Source organism: Lissotriton helveticus, chromosome 3_1 (assembly GCF_964261635.1).
Source record: "Lissotriton helveticus chromosome 3_1, aLisHel1.1, whole genome shotgun sequence".
Classification (NCBI taxonomy): Eukaryota; Metazoa; Chordata; class Amphibia; order Caudata; family Salamandridae; genus Lissotriton; species Lissotriton helveticus.
Window position 1 is genome coordinate 287,493,403 of NC_136061.1, and position 24,783 is coordinate 287,518,185.

At 47.2% G+C, this 24,783-nt stretch overlaps 1 protein-coding gene across 1 annotated transcript in view; it reads right to left on the minus strand.

Moving 5' to 3' along the window:
* The window catches only part of BRIP1 (BRCA1 interacting DNA helicase 1), a 1,630,984-nt gene that overhangs the window by 938,740 nt on the left and 667,461 nt on the right, over window positions 1-24,783 (minus strand). Inside the window, exon 11 of the mRNA XM_078679817.1 lies at window positions 9,570-9,724. Within this exon, the coding sequence (XP_078535943.1) occupies window positions 9,570-9,724 (155 nt within the window). The remainder of the gene's footprint in view (window positions 1-9,569; window positions 9,725-24,783) is intronic.

Genomic DNA, 24,783 nt, shown 5'->3' on the forward strand with positions numbered 1-24,783 from the left:
TAAGGGTATTAATTGGTTAACAAATTCAATTAACTTCGCAATGTTTCTAATGTATCCCTTTTAGTATTGTTTAACAAAGTACTATGGGACTCCCACCATGACGAAGGAGAAGATTCAGGCATGTGAATCTATGAAAGATTCAATACTGGAGAAAAGTGTGTAGACAATAACAATCAGGCTAAATATACAATAAAGCAGACTAAACAGTAGGGCTAACTAAACAATGAGACTAGCCAACCAATCGGTCTAATTAGAGTTACAGATAGCACACTTACATGCTAAACAGGAAGTCTAAATACATTTACAGGTAGCACACTTGCAGGCAGCAATCATGCTACGCTAGAGGCAGTCAAGTACAATGAACAAAATACGGGCAGCAAAAGGGTGCACAGAAGAAGAGAGACAATGCCACACTGCGCACATACAAAAACCATCAGGCAGAGTCTGGGAGACCTGCTGAGGCTGCAAGAGGGAGGGGATCAATATTGCTAAAGAGGGGATACAATTATTAGGTGAGAGGAAGTGAAGGAGAGGGGTTGATTACAGAATGATCGTTATGGGAGGACAGTGAAGGATCGAATGTTCAGGTCATAGAAATTATAGGTCGCCTAAAGTTTAAAAATCGTAATAGCATATAATTAGACATTTTCTAGTGACAGTACATTAACTGGTAACATGTTCAAGTTGCACATCTTCTTGGACTTTTAAAGTAATATTTAATCATATTCTATTACAAATCTTCATTTTACAATTTCAACATACAACCCTTACATCTTTCCATTTACATTGGCTTCCTTCTGGGGCATCGTATAAACTACCTTTCAATTTTTTCCATGCTACTCCCTCCAAACCACAATGAACCTGCACTCCTACATTGCTGCATACCACTGCCAAAGATCTGATGGGAGAGATCTCTGGGTCTGGTTTTGAAAATGTACTGAAAGCAACAGAAGCATCCATAGAATACAAGCAAGCTGTGAGTGGAGACAGTAGCAAGCCTAAGTAACAAATATCACTAAATAGCAAGGAAATCGTAGTTTGCATCTAAACTGTCCATATCACCAAATTTATACTTCCCAATCATTTACACAAAAATAAGGAAATAGGAGAACCCATCCAACTGATTTGTAGCTGTGTCGGGAAGTAATATCTCTGCTTCCTTGAAAGTGGATAATGTGCTAGCCACGCTGTAGTAAAGTTACCTTTTGTGCATGGTCATGCAAGATTTTCCATCAATTTCTGGACCCTATTTCTGATGGTATTAGGACTTTGCACTGTGACAATTCTACTAAGTCACACAGTGCGTGTGCTCTGGCCCAAAAATGGCATTGGTAAAACTAGTTTAGCCAAATTTAACTATTTAACTATAGCATAAAGTCATAGTAATCCTTCACTGGTCTAGAACTCAGAACTGTCTTCTGGAACCAACTGAAGGGTCACCGCTTTACATAATACATACTCCATTTGCATAAATCAGATGAATTCCGTATTCATATGTTCAATACATTTGTTAATGACTATGATGTTTCTTCCTCCTCCCCCAACTCTATGCAACCTATTATTTAAAATGTTCACTGTAAAGCACCCATTACCGCTGAAGTCCTGGTGTGTTATATAAATGGTGAAATGCAATACATAGTAGATGTTTCAGAAAATGCACCAATGGCAAGGGAGTTAAATGTCAGATTTGGGTTGCAGTGTGTATTTAAACCATTCGAAATATGATTAAAAAAAATATAGGGCTGCCAAGAGCTGTATTTTGCTCTGGCTTAGCTACAATTTGAAGGTAAAAACTTTGCCTGAACGATCCACTTGGTGTGTGTGACTTCCTCTACATCACGGTAGGCAGGAAATCATGCTAGGTCCTGGTAAACTGCAGACTGTTGTTTTCAATAGCACTTTACTGTGCTTTTTGCCGTAACACTTTAACAAAACCTTTGCCTACTTTCTCCTATGCAGGGCCATTGGATTTATGTGAAAAGAAACGGCAAATTATAAGGCATAATGCAGCACATTTTGAGATGGTATTAGCTCATCATTTTGTCATTTTTACATATAACACTATCCTAGCAAAGGTTTCACCTCCTCATTTGAAACAGTTTGACACCCAAATACAAATAAGTAATAGAAATATGACCTGTCAACCTTGGTGAAGGGCCTTCCACTTCACAGTAATAGAAGTTCCCACATGTTTTGTAATATATGATCCCTCAGAGCTAGAAACAATATTTTTGCTAATCTGCAAATTTTGCAGCAGATAATGGATCGTGTTGCAAATTCAGGAACTCCATAATTATGTGGAAAATGCTACAGCCACAAAAATAATAGTTGTCCTTATCTTATCCTATTTTAATGATCTTGGTAGCTTTTTGCTTGTTAAATTTTTCTCTATTTTTCTAAATGTGTTTTGGGCTTTTATTGTGGTGTGTTCTTTAGTGTTGGAACTGCTGGAATTTAACACACAGTCCTGTGGAGATCGCTGGATGCTGGTGCATAATTACCAGATGTTGAGCAGAGATTCTCTCAGAACTGTGTCTTGACCTAATCAGATTGCGTTAATTAAGTTGGCAGGAATCTCCCCCTCCCAAATTAATAACCTAATTTCTCACAGAGCAAGCACTAAAAACTAACATTAATGAATGTGACACAATTTCAGTTGACCTGTTTTTTAAATTCTGGTACCAGCAACTATAACTCGTGCAATCTTTGTGAATATCTTGACCATTGAACATGCATCCATGAAGGCAGTTCTAACTTCACTATCTTTTTTCAAGAAATCAATATTTTTCCTGTGTATAGCTAAAAAAAGGAGTTGTGGCTAGACCTTTCTTGGCTTCACTGCAGGGACCATATATATGTGGCCTATGAAGAGACCACCAGAATATACTGCTTAATTAAATCAGATATAATATCCAACACTGAAATATTTTGCTGTACAATTTCACCCATGGCGCACCTAATATTGTGGTCTTATTGTGAGACTCTCGAGTAGTGCTTGTATTAGTCCACGACCCCCTCACTGTTGTTTCCGGTTGACAGTGGTGACGGAGAAACCTACCTATTGTTAAATAGGTCTTTTCAAGCTTGATATTCTAAAACGGTTTCTATTGGATTACTACCCAGTTGTGCTATATTACTTTGTATTGTACTAATTTCTTTCTGTGTCATTATGGCTGCCGTTGATATCCCACAGCACAGTCGATTGGCTGTTCGCAATAATTTGCAGGGTTTCAACATCACCTTGGCAGGCATGGCAGTCGTTTTTGTGGTGAGTGCAGACACAGCATACCCGTTTGAGCTTTTCTACCCATGGGTTACGTTTCTGGCAGTTAGTGCGGATACTAATGTGTTTCATACATACACTCCCACTGCCGTGCCTGCGGAGTATACTCCTTATAGGACACAGGAGATTCCGATTTCTGCTTGGCAGCACCACGTTTGGTTTGATGGTGCCCTTCCCCACACTCCTGATCAATGTTCTCCTCGTTCTTTGCAGGATACATCGGTTTCATCTACCGGTGGTGGAGAAGGCGGCAAAGGGAGCGGTGCAAAGCAAGGGCAGTCCTGCAAGACAGACAGTAAAGGCAAGCAGGATGACTCTCCACGTCAGAGATCCCAGTTTCATAAAAAGAAAGTTGCTGCTTTAACAGCGAGATATGCCACAGATAGTGAGAATGCAGCTTCGGAATCTGACATGGGCACTGACGCTGTTGGACAGCGCAGCGGAGATTACCATTGTTCGAGAGGTGCTGCGTCCACTACTGAAGGTGACAGCGACTGACAAGTTTGTTGTTGTTGAGACAGCTGACACCAGGGTGGCACCCCTGAGAGACTTTTTGAAATTGTCCTTTTAATTGAACGTACTTCAAAAGGGGTGTTTTGGGAAAATCTAACTACTACCTATGACATTTTATTGGCGGCGGTCGACTGGCCCCCACCTTTGTTTTACAGCTTCGCAACGGGAAGAGGTAATCCTCCCTAGTTTCGCGTACACAGTGCCGAAGGAGTAGGCTCTTCATTTTGCAGAAGACTGGGCTAAGGCGCTTGCGCCGGCTTTGTACCGCACTCACTGTGGTTGGGACAAATTTCCCCCCAGTCATGAGATTCCCTTTCGGTCTATGCCACAGCCTCAACCCCAATACCCCATGCGACGTGAAGCGAAAACTCCCTTGGCAGGAATCCTTGAACAATTGGAATATCAAGGTCTAATTGAAACATGTGTGTCTCCGATGAATAACCCTCTTTTTACTTTGACCAAGCCGGATGGCTCGAACCGTTTGGTATTGGATTACCGCCACTTAAACTCCTATTGTCGTACGTGTGTGGTACAGAATGATCACAGTTCTGCTCTTGTGGATAGTCTCGTGCGAAAAAGGTTCAAGACCACACTTGACATATCCAATTTTTTTTTGCCCATAACCTGTCCTCTATTAGTAGTCAATGGACAGCTTTTACCAGTGGTGGCAAACAACGCCAATTCCGTCGTTTGGCTATGGGGTACAAAAATAGTCCAGGCCGCTTTGCCGCCCGTATAGTCTCTCTTTAAGAGAGGCTCGATGCAGATGCATTTTTGTATGTGGATAACATTTATCTCACAGACGATGAATTATGGCTGCATCTGTGTCGCGAAGACCGCATAATTTGCAATTTTGCAGAATTTGGCTATAAATTCAACTTTGCAAAGTTACACATTGCAGAGTACACAGTGTTGTTCCTGGGCTACAAGCTAAACAATGAAGGTCGAGGTTTGGCTCCTCACTTCCTGGAGAAATATGCACAGCTGCGCGCTCCCTCCCTGAAAAAACTACAATCTTTACTGGGCTTTTTAAATTTCGGGCATACTTACATTCCCAATTATGCTAGCGTATCAAGCGTCTTAACGCTTTGGTACAACCTACTTTCTCCAAATCTTGCTGGCTGCCAACACATTCAGCCATCTTGCAATCTTTGCAGGCTGATCTTTTAGAATCTAGGTTCTTGCTAACTCGTGATAACCACACCAACCTGGGGCGGTGGGTTTCACGTACCTGACTTTTAATGAGGGTGACACAGACCCTATCGCCTACAAGTCACACTTGTACACTTCGGCTGAGTTGCGGTTTTCCAATGTGGAAAAAGTTTTGACAGCAGTGCAAATGGCGATTCTTAAGCAATGTGCACTGTCGCAGGGAAAGCGCATTTTGGTTGTTACTCCGTATCCTGCTTTGGAGGAAGTGACGAAAGCCAGTGTACCTAATTCAAAAGCTTTGCACTAATGTTGGATACAATGGGCTATGTCCTTGACATCTCCGGATATCACGTTCATTTTTGATTCCTCTCTGCAGACTCAAGAGTTTTTGCAGTATGAATTTGTTCATCCTGCTCCTCTGAGCATGCGGCCCTTGGAGGATTTCCATTGTATCATTTACACTGACGGTTCCACACAACCGGCTACGGGTTCTAGATACGCCTATGTTTCAGCCTGTGCAATAGTGGTTAGTACAATGGTGGATGGTGAATTCAAGTCCGATGTCGTGCATACACAGACATTAGGGGACTGTACCGCCCAACTGGTAGGGCTTCGTGCTCCAATGCTTGCATTGGAGTACGCAGATCCTAGTGTGACTGCTCTTCTCGTAAGTGACTCTTACTACTGTGTACAATCATACAATGACAATTTATTCTTTTGGACTCAAAATGCCTTTTGTGATTCCAAAGGTTGCACAATAAAACATAAAATGATCTGGGTTCGAGTGGCTGAACTAAAAGAATGGATCCCACTCGTGTTTGTGATTCATACTCTTGATCACCAGCGTGTTGGAGTTCACGCTGTTGGCAATAGTCTTGCCCATGAGGCGGCGAAGACAGCAGTTACAACATATTCAGTAGCAGCAGTTACACGTTCCAAAAGTAAGACTGATGATGACATCTTGGCAGCTATAGCTGCAACAGAGAAGGGATGTAATTACCTGAAAGGTTTCCCTTCTAAATACTCTTATCATTTAAGTCCAGATAAAGTTCCTTATGTGAAAATTAACTACGCGGACCGCAGGCAGACTTTGATTACAGTGGATCACTAGGGGATGGCCTCAGCGCATGCCGGCGTGTCAGCTATTGTATCACTCCTACAGCAGCGTTACTGGTGGCGGGGATTTACAAACAGATGCGTGATTATGTCCTTCACTGTGACATTTGTCAGCAGATTAAAACATTCTACTGCTGCACGCCCGCCCCAGACGCAGTTGTACATACCCAACAAACCACTTGCGTGTGTTTATTTGGATCACTGCGGTCCTTTTTCCTCTGATACTGCGTATAAGTACATCTTAGTTGCAGTTGATTTGTGCACACGCTTTGTGTGATTTTGGTCAGAAAGGAGTGCTGATTCTCGAACTGTCGTAAGGGATTTGCGTGTCTTTGTGGGAATTTTTGCGTGTGGTACTTTCTTTTCTGACCAGGGTCCAGCGTTTGCCTCTAAGGCATATAAGGATGTCATGCGTTCATTGGGGGTCCAAGTCAAATTTTCGTCTCCATTTCAGCCTGAGGGCAATAGCATTGTGGAGCGGATGAACCGTGACTTAAAGCAATCCTTGACAGCAAGAGTTTTGGGTACAGGCCGGAACTGGCTATCCCACCTTAATAGCGTTCAGCGTGCACTTAATAATCCCCCAAACAAGCCTAAGAGACCTTCTATATTTTATAAAACATAGTTCCTACCTAGGGAGGGTGAATTACTAGGCGCTATAGGACCTATTTTCACCATCATTGTAATATGATTTTTCCTTTTGTGTTTTATGGAATTGTAACAATGCTGATCATATTATTTCTAATCAAATGTCTGCTTATGTTAGCAAAAATACTGCATCTTAGAGCACGTCGTTAAAATAAATATTTTAACCTTTCCGTGTCTCTTTTATACTCCTGTTGTGGACTGGTATGAGAGTATAATGAAAGAGTGTTCTTGCTTCCCACCATTCCCGAGTATAACCAAAGTCGCATGTTCTGTGTTGTCTAATCATTGGTTCCTTTGCTATAGGACGAAGAGCTAATGTGACACGGATGCTAGCTGGTTAGGGTTTCTAGGCACTTAGGTGAGTTTTTTGGTACACCACAATTCACTGAGGTCCTGGGTATCTGTGCACAGTTCTGTGTAGGAGCAGAATCCCTACACAGACTTCTTAGGTTACTTTGTCTTGATCTATTCTCAAGATCCTCAGCCTTAGCCTGTAGATGTTTCGTAGCAAAAGAGTGTTCCGTCATACATTTCAGAGCAGGTATTTCAGGTTTTTGTCTATGCTGTTTACACCCTCATTAAAGGCTTTCATTTTTTCTTCCAAAGTCTCCATTTCTGAATTAAGAGTGTGTAGCATCCCACTAAAAGAAAACAAGTTACTTACCTGTAACTGTAGTTCTCCAGTATTGGAAGCTTTCATAGATTCACATGCCTGAATTATACCCAGTCGTCGAGACGGGAGTCTCCGGTACATAAAAAAACCAATGCATAGCAGTATAGCAAACTGAAAAGAGGCCTAGGCCCATTTCTCTTTTGCAACCCATAGCCTTTGTTATGTAAAAAGGCCCAACATTTTCCCTGAACCAATCAGCTGTCCTCACCCACTAGAATACTCCTGAGAGAACCTCTTGCCCCTCAGATTTTCTACCTCACATTGTGCTAGGGAGTCTCCTTTGAGCTCTGCTCAAAATCTTCAATTTATACTCTGTGACTGGAATTTGGGAGTTCCCCTTTTCCTAGATTGGATTTTTGGCAACTTCTCTATCTCTTCTACCATGGCTGACAAGGAGAAGAAAAGCTTATTTATCCCCTCCATTGCTGCCCGCTCTAAATGAATATGAGATGGTCAGAAGATGTTTAGCTTTAGTGTTTTCCATTATCGCTGGTCAAGACTCCACAATCTCTCCTCTGTACTGATGCAGGCTTTATTCCTATGTCCAGTTAAATACCTTCCTCTCATGCTACCACTGGCTGCTGTTGGCAAATTGTGTAGTAGGCGCAAATGGAGGCTTATTTGAGTTTAGTTCTAAACATTTTACACTAGGGGTGGATGGCCTGTGGACAAATCTGACAATTCCTGCCATCTCCTAAGAGCTTAGCATAGCTGGAATATAGCATACCATCAGATAAGTGGATCTAGCAAGCTATTACTTTAAACCTCACATTTTCTATTGATGGGCTTAAAGAGTTGATGTGGCTGCTCAATCAATGGATTAAGGGTGATCGGGCTACTCAATCAAGTCAATGTTTGTAACAAGCAATGATGTGTCCCTAGGTTTTGTGATGATGAATTGAGGCACAACGACTCTTGGCTTAAGCTGTAGTTCTGAATACCGTAGCCATTTGAATGCCGAAGCCACTCGAAGATCCCAACTGCCACGTTCATGAGGTCCATCACAAAAGCCTACGCAGCTGTGCTAGTTGGTGAAATGTCGCTGCAGCTAATTTTCACATTAAGATGTGCAAGGGCAGAGTTTGAAGGTGCTGAAGCAAACCTGTTATGACTAACTAGTGCCAATAATAATATCACATATGAAAACTGCTTTGTTTTTTAGCACTTCAAGGCAAGATTCAAGCCAAGCGCAGCTGAGGAGTAGGAGCTGCTGCACATTTGAAGTTCTGGGAATGTGCAGCCATCGGAGATATCAGAAATTTCCCTTTAACAGACAAGCATCTTAGCTCTTCCTTGCAACTCATCTTCTGAAAATCATAGAGACCCTACGGGGAGATGAGATCCTTACCACAGCTTCTCACCTTCTCCTTCCTGTGGCCACTGTGTCTTCTTTATTCCTCTATGTGCCAGGCTATATGTAAACACCTACTTCACTTTGATTTGCTCGATTATGACTTGAGTTTATTAAACACTTAAACTGCCTTGATTCCTAGCAGAATGTACACATATGTCCTTTCTTTCAGAAAAGAGTCTACAGTATACTACCATCCGTGCCACCAATAGACCCGTTTGATAAATATCAAACTTTTAGCTTAAAGCCTTGGAGAGCTAACAAGTAAGGAGCAGCAAGGTGATGATTATTCCATCTGGATGCAGTTGGAAATGATGCAGATATTCACCAGGGCAGAAAACCCTACCAATATATTACATTATCTTGCCAAATGTGTGTGGTAATTTATCCAAACGTATTTCCAAAAGCAAAACAAGTTGAGAAAGTCCACTGGCACCAACTATATTCCACTGGTACTCATGTATTAAACCAACATCAAAACAGTTGCAGGATAACACCTGTATATCTCCCCCCTTGTATTCTAAGTTAACAATTACAGTACATGCCCTTAAAGCTTCAAACATTTTTCTTCCTCTCAATGTGGTCAAGAGGAGGCCGTCTTCCATGCGAGACTTTCTGGATCACTAGCAACTACGAAAAATACAAGTTATTTATGTTGATTGCATATCATTTATCTGAAGAGAATGTCCTGTAAATCTAGGATGGATTCAAACTTACTCTTGTTACCCTAGGGATAGAACATCTCACCATGCACTTTTCCACAACTCCAATACAAATATTCAAATGAAAGGTAGGATTATAACACAAATCCATATCTGCCACGCATATCTTACCTGCTGTCATGTCTGAAAAGAAACTCAAAAACCAGAAAGAGACTTTTGAGCACCATCTGTGACTTAGGGCTGATGGTGTGAATCTTCACTGCCTCCTGCTGGCCATGCACCAACGTCACATTCTCTTCCTTTTCAATGACCTTAGCAAGATTTCTCTAGAAAACAGAAATCACACATAGAGAAAGTTCAAAGGCGTGGGCGTGCTTTACCAGAAGTGCTCACAACAATGTTCTTAAGAACACTTATAAGACCTAAAGAGCACACAAGCTATGGAATAAATTAGACCTGTTCATGCGAAAACAAATCCAAATCCCCATGAAGAGCGACTTCCTTCTCCTTGACAATGCTTTTACATGTCAATTCATATCAGCTTAAATCAGCGCAACCGTTCCCACTTTAAATTCCACATTGCCTCGCATCTTTAGACCCCAACAAAATATTACCCATTTCTATGGGTCAACATGCGCTCTTACCTTATTCCACAGCCAGTGCTTAATCTCCTCACCCCAGTCCACATTTATTCCTTCCCCTCTTGTTTTTATTGTCCTTAGCTTAAATCACTTAAGTTGTGCAATGCTTCCCTTTCTTTTCTTGTGTATACTTTCTTCCACACAAATGTGCATATACTTATTCATAAGATATATTATGAAGGTGCTTTCTGATGCACTGTATTTTGTTTGCATCACCTGGCATATCCTTGATTCATAAATATCTCAGAAAATGAAAAAGGAGTTCTAAAGTGTGCACATTGTTGGGACATGCTTGGTAATCCTTTCTGAACTGAACGTCCTCCTTGTACCACAAGTACAGCGGACCAGAAGTGGAGAGGGAGCTTGAAAGATCAGTCTGGAGGAGAAATCATGAAGAGTCAAGGAGAGTATTGGACATCAACATCAAAAAATGCACACCTCTAGGCTATAATCATTTGTGTTACAATTGACATGGCCATTTTTACGGATACGTCCGCAGCAGTCAGAAGAACAATTCCACAATGGATGCAGACGTCCAGGTCATCTATCAACTGGTATGTTATGGAATATTTGACGCGTACACCACAAACTGAGCTATGTACAATCCACACTGACTTTTGCATCTTCCTTATAAAGGAGTCAGACATAATAAGTTGTTGCCTCTGTGCTCGTCTGGGAGGGAAATGGCAATGATACAGGGCCACCACGTGGAATCATTATGGTTTGGCTATGCTCTTGAAGCCACTGTCATGGAGTTCAGCACTGCAAACATCGAGTGTATGCCCACACTACTGTCTGTGTCTCTTTAGGCCTGTCTTCAAGGCAGGGAACTACGCTCTCTGCTCTCATTTCCACCCAGGATCTGAGGCATATCATGAGGATACATCTACACATACCAGCAGGCAAGGGAGATGTATTTGTGCTTTGTGTAAAGCAAATTACAAGAGGGAAACAAAAAATGTAGATACATTAAACACTCACCTGTGCACACTTGTCATCTGGTGAGGGGTTCAGAGAAGTACGACTGTTTCTAGAATCTGGCCGTTGGTGGCGGTCTGCCAGACAGCCAGGGCAGCAGCCCGACTGCCGAATTACAATACTGGCGGTCAGACCACAGTGGTCGCGGGGGAAAGACCGCTGCCTCCAATAGGAGCCTGTCGGGGCAGCGATCGGACTGTAATCCCTACAATGGAGGCAGTGCCTGCGCAGGCATCACCGTAGGGATTATGATTTCCCTTTCCCTCGGCCTTTACATGGCGGTCCCACCGTCATGTAAAGACAGATGGAAAGGGATTTTGGGGGACACAAGCAGGGCCTCGCCCTCCCAAGGGTCACTACTCAGTGGCCAGGAGGCCACATGTGGTGCTCCTCCAAACATCCATGCACCGTGTGCCACCCATGCACCATGTACCCGGCACCATACGGTGCCTGGCACACGGTGCATAGATGTTTGAAAACATGCCTTTTTCTACTGCGCCTTGTGCTGCAGCCCTTTTCCGGGCTACTTGGCAGGTGGGAGCTACTTGTCGGACAGTCTCAATCCCGCTGCGAGGGTGGTCGGGCACTGGTCCTACCACTATCATAATGAGGCACTTTGTTTTGGCTGCAGGCATTAATCGAAGGACTTAAGCCTACTTCCCCCTTAAGCTCACTTTGCATTTTGAAACAGACTCCAATCCAGCTTAATTTGTTACCTACAGTAGCGTGTGTTTGTGTTCTCGTAAGACATGCAGACAATATATGTCTTAAGCTTTTCTTGCAATGCTCAGGGTGGCAAGGTTGCATTTTAATCTACAACAGAACAAGCTCAACACAGGTTATTACAAATAAGTTATATTTTCCATTTTTAGCAAGCTCCTATTGTTAATTACATAGACTTTAAAGCAGGCTTTCTGCCTCCTAGAAATTGGAGGTGGACATGTGGTAGATTGAAATATGACCAAACATATGGTAGCCCAGTAGTACAGTAGTTCTGCCAGGTTGACTAGGTACACTGTAGTATTTTGTAAATGTACAGACAGAGGACCATGTAGCCACTCTGCAAAGTAACACATGCTAGTACTTCTCATAATCAGAATGTGTAGTAAGTGTTCCGCTACCGATAGCACATTGGTGAAGAACTCTCTGACTGACGTGTATGTGCATATACCGCTCCTCTATGGTTAAGAAGTGATGGCAAGTAGAAAAACCTATCTTCCAGGGGAACCCTTTGAGGCGACAATAATGCACAGACCCAATACATACGTCCTAGTTTTGCAGACAAGTGGAGGCAAACTTTTGCCATTCATTTTCGACGTGTTGCAAGCAGATAGTTCCATTTTTTTGTACATCTGTATAGTAGTGTGGGTTGTTTCTTAGTGATTGCTGCTTAGTTTGGCTGAAAGATCATTCTCCATGCATACCACATAACTGAACAGAAGACGCATGATTCTAGACCCCAATTCTACATCTCCTATGCTTTCTGTGACATCTGGAAACTGTGGGGACCGACTTACTCCATTTCCTTTAATACTGTCATCCAGTCAGTAGCACATGGTTTTCCTGTTGGGAATTCGAAAAACAACAATTTTTCTTTTAGGTTTTGTTTGTAAATATTTTAAGGCTACTGCTCTCAATTCGATTCACATTAAAATCTGCCTTCTTCAAAGCCACCTCTCATGCATTGAGAGGTCATTCAAGTAAGTGTCCCAGCCTGTCTGCATCGCGAGCGAAAGGACAGGTACCTGTGGCAGCTGCCTATCATGAGACTATGCAAGTTACAACCTTGTAATTTGCTCTGGGCATTTGGCGTTACGAATACCAGATACTCCCAACACCTTTGTCACCAGTTACCAGTGTGCGGATGCTGGAGTCAGGCATTTTGAACCAAGGCCATTGCGTCCAGTATGCACACGACGTGCACAAGGGCAAGAGGAGGTGACTCCAGGAGAATCATTCTCAGAAATGCCTGCATTCATGCTGTGGATGAAGAAGAGATTTTGGCACATTCCTACTGAACCATAGTTTGTCAAGCATTTTAATTTTTGCCTTGATTGTATTGGCAATGATAAAAAAAACTTGTCATTGACCAGCCTCTCGCCCAGATATGGGTATAGATGCATATTCTGGCAGCAGAACGTCAGTCACAGCCATTGGGGTGACTTGATTCCAAATATCTCTCTGCACAGGTCTGACACACAGTCAAGTATGCTGGATGCACTTGGAGGTGACATTATGCATCCTTGAGGTCGAGGGTCATCCTGAAGTCAAAGTCCTTTAGCAAAGGGAAGACCTTCTGTGAAAAGGTCATTTCGAATTGTAAAGTCTGCTGTGGTGCTTTGTGATCCAGGGCAGGGTGCCTCTTCTACGGCTCAAGATAATACGAGTGGTGGTGCTGCAGTGCCTAATTTGACTTAGCTGTTTTAAAAGCCTGTTCAATTTTTAACAAAACCTCCTCAAACTTGGGTCCTAACAAGTGTTCCCAGTCACAAGGCAGCTTCAGCAAGAGCATTTGGAATTCTAGACGAAAGCCAGAATCCCTGAGTTAACACGAACACACAGAAGATGCATTTGGTGAGCTGAGGGCTAAAAGTGTCTGCTGCTTCTAATTCAAGATGGATTTGCCCTTTCGTGCTATCTCTGTTATTGGCGGGGTTTTGAGATAGACTTCACCACTCCCCATTAACATTTGTCATACCTGCAAAGCATAGCTTTTCAGATGGCTAGAAGCTAAATCTTGCCAGTAGCGTGGCCAGCTTGCCATCGACCCTGATGAAAGAAAGGAAAATGGCGCATTTGACTACTGTTGGGGTAGTGAAATACATCAATTATCAGGGCTGAATGGGACCTGGTGCCTCTGCACCTGCTGTACCAATGATAGCTACACCCGACTCCTGCATCATCGCCACACATTTACCTATAACATCTATGCTTTTGCCATCCGTATCAGGAGACAGTCAATGAGTGGCCACTGAACTAGTGGCTCAGTAGACAAATGCACCCACTCCAGGAACTGTGCTTGGCATCATGTTCATAGGTTTGTATCTCAGCAAGTCTACTCAGCCTTTCATCCGTCCAAGGTCGATAAGAGATACCACTAAATTGAGTAATATTAAACATCTGTTATGTCAGCATCAAGATGCCTGAGAGAAGAACATGAAATTTACAAATGCATTATGCTTACAAATGTAGGCAATATTTGTGCCATAAGGCCCACAGCTCTAAGAAATATTCAATTCTAAATTAGATGATAAGCAATTTTACACTTGCATTAAATCCTGGGAGTGAAAGCCCGTGTCTTGACAGGGCCGTCTCAGCTAATTTTGGTGGATTTTGAAATTGTCTTAGGTATTTGTAAATATTGATCTGTTCTTTCATTCCTGAAGATGTCTTTTCTCCACGTTTCTTTCCATCTCACGTTGGAAGGCCACTGTTTGTATTACTGCACAATATTGATATGTTTCGCGAAGACGTGATGGTCTAATGGGGTATGAATAAAGTATCTATTTGTGGTGTAAGTACATCCATTTTGTAGTTCCAGGATTCATTCTCCTCCCACCCTCCGCCTAATTTTGGCCTTGGTCTGCATACTGTTCCTTTTCATCTATGTCAGGAGGTAGAGATGTAGGATGTGGCCTGACTGGAGGGGATGTGTATTCCATTCATCACTTGTTGAAAATAGAAGTTCTAGGTCGACTCGAAATTTATTATGTGATTCTATTCTAGCTAATTGGACAAACTCTAGGTCCTGAACATACAGCTTCTTCAAATAAAAGTTTTGTCATATTTCTTTTCAGGACCGGTTTTTGGCCTTGAGCAATAAGCGGTATATTCATAAGCTCTGTTTCATGAACGTACTTAAGTTGATATATCCTTTCAACTCAACGCAGCCTTGACTTGAGGTCATACCAAGGTCCTGGAATCATCCTTGATGCAGGACTGACATGAGTGGAAGCGTCCCTTCCAGGGCAATCTTCCTACTTGATGGCACTGATTAGGCCTTTGGTTTGACGTGTTTCTATCATACTTCTGCTGTGAATTTATTTATTTGTGTATTTGTAGACAGCACTGCTATGGATGTGCCTTCGGAAGCAGAACCAAAGGGGGGTGTTTCCCATTACCATAAACTCCAAGCTCCCACCTGTCTTCTGGAGCCATTTTGATGTCACCGGCGCAGGCTCAATCAAAAAACAAATTGTGCTAGCATGACGCAATAGGCCCAATGCACTTGACTTTACAATCAGGTTGTCTTTTGCACGTAAACGCCTGATACGCTTTACACTTACAGCTGCCATCTTTTCTGGGAAAAAAAGTTGCAGGCTAAATATAAAGGAAAGTGGATGTTGCATCGGAAGCATAACAAAGAGGGGTATCACTTCGCTTCGGGAGTCATTTGTATGCCACCTGAGCTCACGCAATAAAAAAAAAAACAGTTTTGTGAGTACTTTGGTGCCACGTGGAGCACAGCTCTCAATTTACTCCTTGGTGCAGTCTACTTTAATATTTCCTTGTGTGGTTCTAAAACACAGTTTAACATGTCGGGAAGAAAAGGCAGGAAAAATATAATAGAAAATTGAGTATGTTTTCCAGTGCATTGTGGGCTTCAGGATATAACGGAGAAGCATCATCTTAGTCAAGTATGAAGCTGGGAGAATATTATAAAAAAATAAGCTTTTGCTTCTGGCCACAACACAAGGTGGAAGGAGTGTACACAGCATGTGAATCTACAATAGATTCATGCTACAAACAGCAATATGCAAACACATATTGAGCTCCTCCGAAAAACAAAAACTGCACTTATACTAAAATCTCTTTATCTAAAATATTTCCTTGATCCACTTGAGATTTAATATTATTGTTGAAAGGAACTCATTTTAATTTTAAACATGGTATTGTTAATGCAGATTTTACATCCACGTTGATATGTGATATATTTTCCCCAATCAATCTTAAATCGTTAATTTGTGATACACTCAATAAAAATATAAGTGACACCTAAGTGCTGAAAATATGCTTCTTGTGGGAAACTCGGAAAACCGTGATAATATGAGCAAGCCAACTCTATGAAAACTCTATAAACTCCACATGACATCCAGCGGCAGGTTTTAAAACATTGCTGGTGTGGCAAAAATAAAAGAGATACACCTTTTATTTTAAAAAAACCAATTTAGATGCAATTGTACTGTTTTCTAATTGCCAAAACTTGTATATTTTAAACAAACTAATTTATTCTAAAAGGCAGAAAGTAAGGTATCACTTGAAGGTACCTTTCTTAATTTTGATTACACAGATGTCTATTTTAAGTAAGTAAGATGTGTATTCCAAAAATATTTCCTTCTGTTATTCTTTACAAATTCATGTTATGTTATAGTTAATGTCCTAAAAGTGAATATAGCAAAGTAACAATGCTGCAGTATGTTGCTCCTAATTTGCCATTACTTATATCATATACAACAAGATAAGTATTTCTGATGCCGGCAACCCACCCACGTAATTAGGTACCTTTTTGCCAAATAACTAGAGATGCTATTGGCATAACTCTGCACACAAATGCTTATAATAGTATAGAGAGATTCAAATCTATCACAATCGTCCTACAGGTTCATTAAAAGTTGGTAATGTGAAGAAGTCAGACAACAAATTACTGGTTCGCATGCACAGAAATGTTTCAATTTTGGTGGCAGAATATTTATTAGGATTCCCATATGATGCAACTACTAACAAAGTATCCCAGCCTTAAATTATAAGGCTATTGCAAGTCACAGAGGAGTCCATGGCCAAGTACAGGAACAAGGCCAAAGACAGACTTCCCTTATAAGGTAATGGAATTTCGATGTGAATTGCAATATGCTTTTAATGTACGACAGATGGTATTTTATTCCTTATAACACATGGTCACACCGTCACCCTCCTCAAAAACTGCTTAAATCTGTAATGTCTTGCTACTTCACAGGACAGAAATAGTACGGTTGCAGACATGAATAACATGGCATAGGCTGTAATAGTAAACTATACAAACAACAAATAATTAATTAAAATATTTCAAGAACAAATATTAGTATCAGTTTAATGTAAGTAACAATATAAAACATGCTGTGGGGCGTGGCCAAGACTGCAATGTGATCGGACGTGCCACGGGCGAGCTCTGTCGCACCGTTGCCTGCATTAGCCTATTACAGCGACATTCGGGGGCTACTGAAAGGAGTACCTGCACAGCTGCTGGTGTCTGGAGCGTGGGGCGGCCACTGGCGAGGCAGACCCGGCGAGGGAGGCAGGGGAGCACAGGAGGGCTTGGACGTCTTATTGCCGGGGGGCCCGCCCGCCATCTTGGTCCTGTGACGGGAGACCGGCGCCTGGGTGACTGCGCCTCTGCGGATGCCCTATCCCCTGGCGGAGGCTGGGGACCGTGGACTGTGCTGCCCCACCCCGCGGGGTGCCCCCCGGTTGCCGGGCTTGAGCCCGTGGATGCCTGGGAGCCGACCTGCAGCCTCCTCGCGGAGCGCGCTCCGGCATTGCGTGAGGCCGAAGATGGCGCCGCCCCGTCGTTGCAGCCTAGCCTGACGCCGAGGGCTGCACTGGACCCCCCCAAACCAGCGAGAGCCTCCTGCGAGACTGTGGGGAGGAGAGGAGCGCCCGGCCACCACCTCCACTCGTCCCTGGGGTAAGAGTCCCTGGAGTGAGCTGCTGCGGAGGGCTGGAGCCGGCCAGGATTTGCCTGACTTTAAGATGGCGGCGGTCCCCGAGCCCCGCGGTGGTCTGCAGCGGTGCAACTAGCGCTTCCAACACAGCGCTTGAGACGCCCCTCCGGCCCATCCTGCACGAGGAGGGAGGCCCATTGGATCTGCCCAGGCGACCCAGTTGGGGGTGACAGGGGACCGGCAGACGCGGAGGCCGGTGTGCCCAGCGAACTTTCCCGCGCTAGAGCTCCCCCAGCCCCTACCTGGGGACTAGAGCGCCACCGCTGCCCGGTGCTGCTGGACTGCGGCGGGGGCCGCTGCCCACGCCGCCTGCCGTCCTGAGCCTCCTGGACTGGGCCCTGCCTGGCATCTCGGTCCCTCCGGCCGCTGTGACCACAGGCATCTGCGCCCCCGGGGTTGGACCGGCCGGACTGGAGCGGGGGAACAGAGCTGCGGCAGACCTGTGAGTACCCCTGCGCTGACTGTGGGGCCCCGGGGTGACCAGCGCCACTCCCAGAAGGCGACGCCATTCCCCGAGGGACGAGAGGAGTGACACCCGGAGCCTGAGGGGGGGGCTGGCCTGTGCGGCGTGCTGGTGGCGACAGGAGGACCCAGCTCTACACCCCTCCTTACGGACAGAGCGAGCTTGCACGTGGGGGAGTACCTGGGTGGAGAGTGGAGGACTGGTGGCGCTCCGCACTATCCCCACACCCCGGCGACGCCATCGAGGAGCCGTGCCCGCAACGAGGGACATTACGCTCCGGGTGGACGATGACCCGAGGCAGAGGAGGGAGCAGGGCGGACCCGGCGACGACATCCAAGGGCACGTCGGTGGTTGCCATGTGGGGCAAAGCAGGGGCGTCGGCCCTAAACGAAGAAACGCCGCCGCCTGTCACCGACTCTCCCCCGGTGACCCAGGCCTTCATGCCTCTTTTATGGCAGACTTAAAATCCGAGATAGGGTCCCTACGGGCCGAGGTGCATACCTGCGTCAAAGAAATGCGCAAAGACGTCACTGAACTGGGAGACAGGGTCGATGGCCTTGAAAAAATTGTCGACACGCGCACTGAGGATGTCGAGCAGTTGTGGCAGAGGGTGGCGGCCCTGGAGGAGCAAAACATCGAGCTCCAGATCAAACAGGAGGACCTTGAGAATAGGGGGCGCCGCAACAACCTCCGAATCCGTGGCGTACCACTCGGAAAGGAAGGGACTGACATCATGGCCTACACGGCTCAGCTCCTACACGAGGTGCGAGGCGGAGAGGGGGCCTCCCTACCAATTCTGGACCGCGCACATCGAGTCTTCAGCGCAGGAGGCAAGACGGGCCTTCTCCCGGATATAATTACCCGAGTGCACTACTTCACGGAGAAGGAGGCTATAATGAAAGCGGCAAGAGACAAACAGGACCTACAATTCGGAGGGCATAAGATCCAAATCTACCAAGATCTGGCACCCAACACGCTGCATAGAAGGAGAGTCTTCCGCCCTGTGACGGAAAAACTACGGGCTCTCGACATCCCCTATCAGTGGGGGCACCCCTTCGCCCTGATCTTTCGCTGGGGTGACATGCGCAGAACACTCCGCCTACAATGAGGCGGCGCAACTGATTGGACTCTCGGAATCCCCCGAACATAGCCCGTCCCACCCCAGGCGACAGGAGAGACCCCCGGCTCGACCGGAACGGACCACGGTGACCCGGCGTCGCCGGTCGACCCCGAAGGACGACCTCTCCACATCCCAGGCCAAGCAAGACATCATAGACCACATTCGCTCCCTTGAGAGCGACCGCGAGGAGCGCCCCGCGAAACCTCATACGCCGTGACCCCCGATTGGCCAGTCTCCACGCCTAGATGACCACCGATCGCCGAGGGAACTGCCACTACAAACACCTGTGCGGGAATGGGAACCTCTGCGACCGTACGCTCACTGATGGGCGTTATGGCGCCACCTACACTCCTGCAGTTTGCACGAACTCCCGCACCCCGGCAACAAGGGGGAAGCGCATGCTTAGCCCTACAACCTGCCGAATCTCTACAGGGGGACAACTGGACAGTAGGCGCGGCTCGGACGGGCTGATGATGCCATGGTCAGCTGTTGGGCCCCTTGGGGTGATCGAGAGGATACGTCCTGGGGGCCTTTTGCTACGGGAACTTGCCCCCGTCGCTGGACCCAGGTACTCCTGTAGAAGCTATTAAGCCTTCCCCGTTCTTGAGATGCATTGGACTCACTTCCCCCGAATTCGCCCTGGGCAGCGGGGCAGACGGGCTCCGTGGCTACTGGGACCTATATTCTCAACAGATCCCCCCCCATTCTGTCCCTTAGGAAGTGACATTCCTGAGACCATCCAAACCCTCGGGTAGAGGATGTCCGGAACATGGGACATTGTGCTAGGGCCCTGTTGGCCCGTCGTGGTTCCTTACTCTCTCTGTTCTCTTTGTTTTCCCACTCTATCTACTTCTCCTACTTTTCTCCCGAGCTGTCCCTATGATATTCCCCTTTTTGCCCTCGGGTGGGGTGGCAGTCCCGAGGTTCTTGCGGATGCACACATGGAAATGCAGCAGTGGTGGCAGAGGGAGGTGATTATTCCCACTCCTGCGGGGTGGAGGGTGCTGGGTGATAAAGCGGCAACATCCCCCCTAGTGTTATGGCGGTGACTGCTCCCAGGCCCCTAAAGATCCTATCGCTCAATGTCAAGGGGCTGAACTCCCCCAACAAAAGGAACCAGATATGGCGCTACCTTCTCCATCACTCCCCCGACATCATATTTTTACAGGAGACGCATCTCCTACGGGGGGACACTAAGCGCATGGCACACCCTAGATACCCCACACAATTCTGGGCGTCGGCTGACACCAAGACGGCGGGGGTGGCAATCCTGTGTAGAGCGGGCTGTAGACAGGGGCCCACCAAACCATACAAGAGCAGTGATGGGCGCTTCATCCGGGTTGCGGTGCAGATGGGGGGGATACAGTACACCCTAGGTAATGTATACGCACCCAACCAGTCGCAGGACAAATATCTCCAGTCACTCCTGAGGGCCCACTTCAAGTCTGAGGAACCGCGTACAATCCTGGGTGGAGATTTTAACCTAGTGTGGGACTCAGATATAGATCGCGGGGAAACCGCGTGCGGCGGCGCGGGAGCGATATCCTCTACGCTCAGATCACGGACTTGGGACTGGTCGACGCGTGGCGCTACCACAACCCGGGGGTCCGAGACTACACCTTTTATTCCCACTCCCACCGAACATACTCGCGCATCGACTACATTTTCACCTCCCTAGACCTTGCCCGGGACAAGCTGCAAGCTGCCATCTCGGATATCTCGTTGTCGGACCACGCGCATGTGGAGCTTACGTTGCAGGACCCCCTGGCATGCGGTCCTCGGGAGCGACGCTGGACCCTCCCACCGGGTGTCCTCCGAGACCCGGACGATGTGAATAGCATCCGCGAAGCCATAGACTCGTATTTCACCGTCAATGATCTACCCGAGACACCCCTCCCGGTAGTATGGGACGCCTTTAAGGCCACCATACGGGGACACATCACGTCCCTAGCGATCGCAAGACGACGGGAGACCCACAAGCTGGAGTCTAAGCTTACGGGCGAAATCAAACAGGCGGAGGCGCAGGACAGGACTCGATCTACCCTAGCGTCCAGACGGAAGCTAGCTAACCTCAGGGGACAATTGCGTCTTCTACGCACTAACAAGGCAGAATACTTCTTATTAGCGCTGAAGCAAAAATATTATGAGGGCGGAGACAAGGTGGGGCGTATGTTGGCCAGACGGCTGAGAGCGAGAACAGCCAGAGCCCATATCGCTAAACTCCACTGTCAAGATGGCTCCACGGCCGTCACGGAGAAGACAAAACAGGACGCCTTCGTGGCCTACTACACCTCCCTGTACGCGGGGGCACCCACATCGCAGGAGGCGCGAGCAGCGGTCCTCGACGACTACGAGGGGACTCCGTTGCCGCCGGCTTGTGCTGCGGAACTGGAGGAACCCATCTTGGAAGAGGAGGTCTCGGCGGCCATTAAGGAACTCCCCACCGGGAAAACCCCAGGACCGGATGGACTCCCGTTGATCTTTTATCAAGTGTTCCAAACCCAGCTCCGTCCCTATCTGCTCAGGCTCTACCACTCCTTCTCCGACGCGTCTGGTCCGTCCTCCGACATGGGAATGGCGGAGATTGCGTTGATCCCGAAACCCGGAAAAGATCCTGCGCTCTGTGCTTCCTACAGACCTATCGCCCTCTTAAATGCGGATCTGAAGATCTATACCAAGATCCTGTCCAAGCGATTAGACCCCTACATGCCGGGGCTTGTGGACCCGGATCAGGTGGGCTTCATCAGGGACCGACAAGGGGCGGACAATGTACGCCGACTGGCGCACCTAGTGGGCAAGGCACGACACTGGGACATTCCGGCTTGCCGTCTCTCGCTTGACGCGGAGAAGGCCTTCGACCGGGTGGACTGGACCTTCTTGAGGGCGGTGCTCCGGAGGCTCGGTCTAGGTCCTAGAATGATAACTAGCATTATGGCCCCGTACCTTGGGCCGCAAGCCAGGGTCAGAGTGAACGGCCAACTAACGCCGCCGCTGCAGATACATAGAGGGGTACAAGGCAGGGGTGCCCGCTCTCGCCGCTCTTGTTCGCCCTCGCGGTGAAACCACTAGCGGCAATGATACGGCGCGACCACAGAATACATGGAATAGCCCACGGGGGGAGGGACAACAAAGTGGCGCTATTTGCCGACGACTTGATCCTCACTCTCACACACCCCAGTGAATCCCTGCCGGCGCTTCACGAGGTTCTGTGTCTATATGAACAGGCATCGGGCCTCAAAATAAATCATACCAAGTCCTGGGCGCTCAACCTCACTATACCCGCGGATGAGCTCCAACCGCTGAAGGAGATGGTGCCCTACCAGTGGGCGGAGAGCCATATCAAATACCTGGGCCTCACACTGACCCCCCACCTGGACTCCTGGTCTTCGGTAAACTGGACGGAGTGTCGTAAAGCGGTTCTGGAGGACCTCCGGAGGTGGAGACCTCTGATGATTTCCTGGCTGGGGCGCCTAAACGCGGTCAAAATGTCGATTCTGCCAAAATTTTGTATGTTTTTCAGTGTCTGCCCACCCCGATTCCGCTTCACTGCATCCGGAGCCTCCAGCGAGAGATCACTTCCTTCATCTGGGGCGGGAAACACCCCCGGTTCTCGCAGAAAATCCTTATGGAGCCGAGGGACAGGGGCGGCCTGGCGTGCCCCAACTTGGTTCATTACTACTGGGCAGCGCACCTGCGCTTCGTAGTAGAGTGGGGTGCGCGTGCAAGTGACAAGCACTGGTTCCACATGGACCGGGCGGTCACGGGACGCACTATATGGGACCTGCCGTGGCTTCCGCGGGCGGCGCGCTCCAGGAGTGCCTACATAGCAGTCCCTACAAAAACGGTCCTGGACATGTGGGACACTGTTGCCGTGCCCAGGGGCCTCACAACGTTCCCGTCTCCGCACACCCCGATAGCGGGTCACTCGCAATTCCCTCCAGCCCACAGAACCCGTGCGTTTGATGAGTGGACGCAGGGAGACTGCAGAGTCATTGGGGACCTTTTCCTCGGGGGCCTGCCCAAGACCTGGGAGGACTGCAAGGAGGAGTTCAGACTCCCCCCGTCGGCTGGTTTCCAGCACACCCAGCTACGTCATTGGACTGCGGGCGACGTAGTATACCAGGCGGCCACCAGGGCTTTCACACCCTTCGAAAAGCTGGCGCGCTCTCTCGGGGGGCTGAAGGGACTAATTTCGCAAATATACCACATACTACAACACCCTAAGTCAATCCCTGCGCACCCGTACCAGAAGCAATGGCAGCTGGCGGCGGGAGCAGACATCGAGCCCTCCCAGTGGACCAGGCTGTGACGCGATATACCCAAAATCTACCGCAGCGTCCCGCAGCAGGAAAATGCCTATAAATTGCTCACCCAATGGTACTACACTCCGCTGCGCCTTAGCAAAATGTTCCCTAGAGTCTCGCCGATGTGCTGGAGATGTAGCTCTGCAACTGGTGACTTTGTGCATCTATGGTGGGCGTGTCCAACTTTGACAATCTTTTGGAAGGAGGTACTTAGCCATATCAGAGGGGTGCTGGGTTTCCCCTTACCTGAAGAAGTATCCACAATACTACTCGGCATTCACCCTAGCACACTTAAGGCACTCACCCGCAGCGACTGGGTACTCGCACTCCACATGCTAGGTGCGGCTAAGCAACTCATAGCCCTGTATTGGAAACGTACTGAAGCGCCGCCCATAGCATCCTGGTTTGTACGCCTTTGGCAGGTACTCGCGCTGGAACTGCTCACGGCTAGGCTACAGCTGAGAGACACACGCTTTACAACAGTTTGGAAACCCCTAGTGCGATACCTCTGTTCGATACAACATGCACGATACATGCCCCCTAGACTCCGCACGCTAGGCCTCTTTGAGGACGCTATTGCCACTGCGGATCCTGCCAGGCTGTGTCCTTGAGTGTTAGGCACACTACGGGGTCCCGCGCTGCAGCGCATGCCCCCCCACTTTGCCCCCAGACACGCCACCCACAGCCACTATCCCTATCCCTTCCCCTCTCTCTACTCCCTGACCTCAGATTCTCTTGCTCCGTCTTCTTTCTTTCTTCCTACTTGCCACTCTGGCCTTCGTCTCGCTCTGAGACAGTTGTGCCCTGTTGGGCTGTTTACTGCAGTTGGGCTAGTTGCCTGCTACCTACCTCCCATGCATCACGGGCGTATGCCTGCGTGTGCTGAGCTTTTGTTTACTCCTCCATACGCCTCGCGGCCGGCTCTCTTGAGAGAGTTGTAGGCATGGCGCCGTGTTAAGGCTTTGAGCCGCCTCCAGTTGATACGCGAGCATAAGAACTATTGCAAACGCGGCCGGCCTCTACGAGAGGTTGTAGGCTTAACGCTGTGTTACAGATAAATAAATGTGGCCTGTATGGGCCTGAACAGAAAACATGCTGTATCTCAGAATGTACAGAAACATGCAAAGAGAATGTATCTTTCCTGTACAAAAAAGTAAACATGTTGCCTTTAATAAATACTT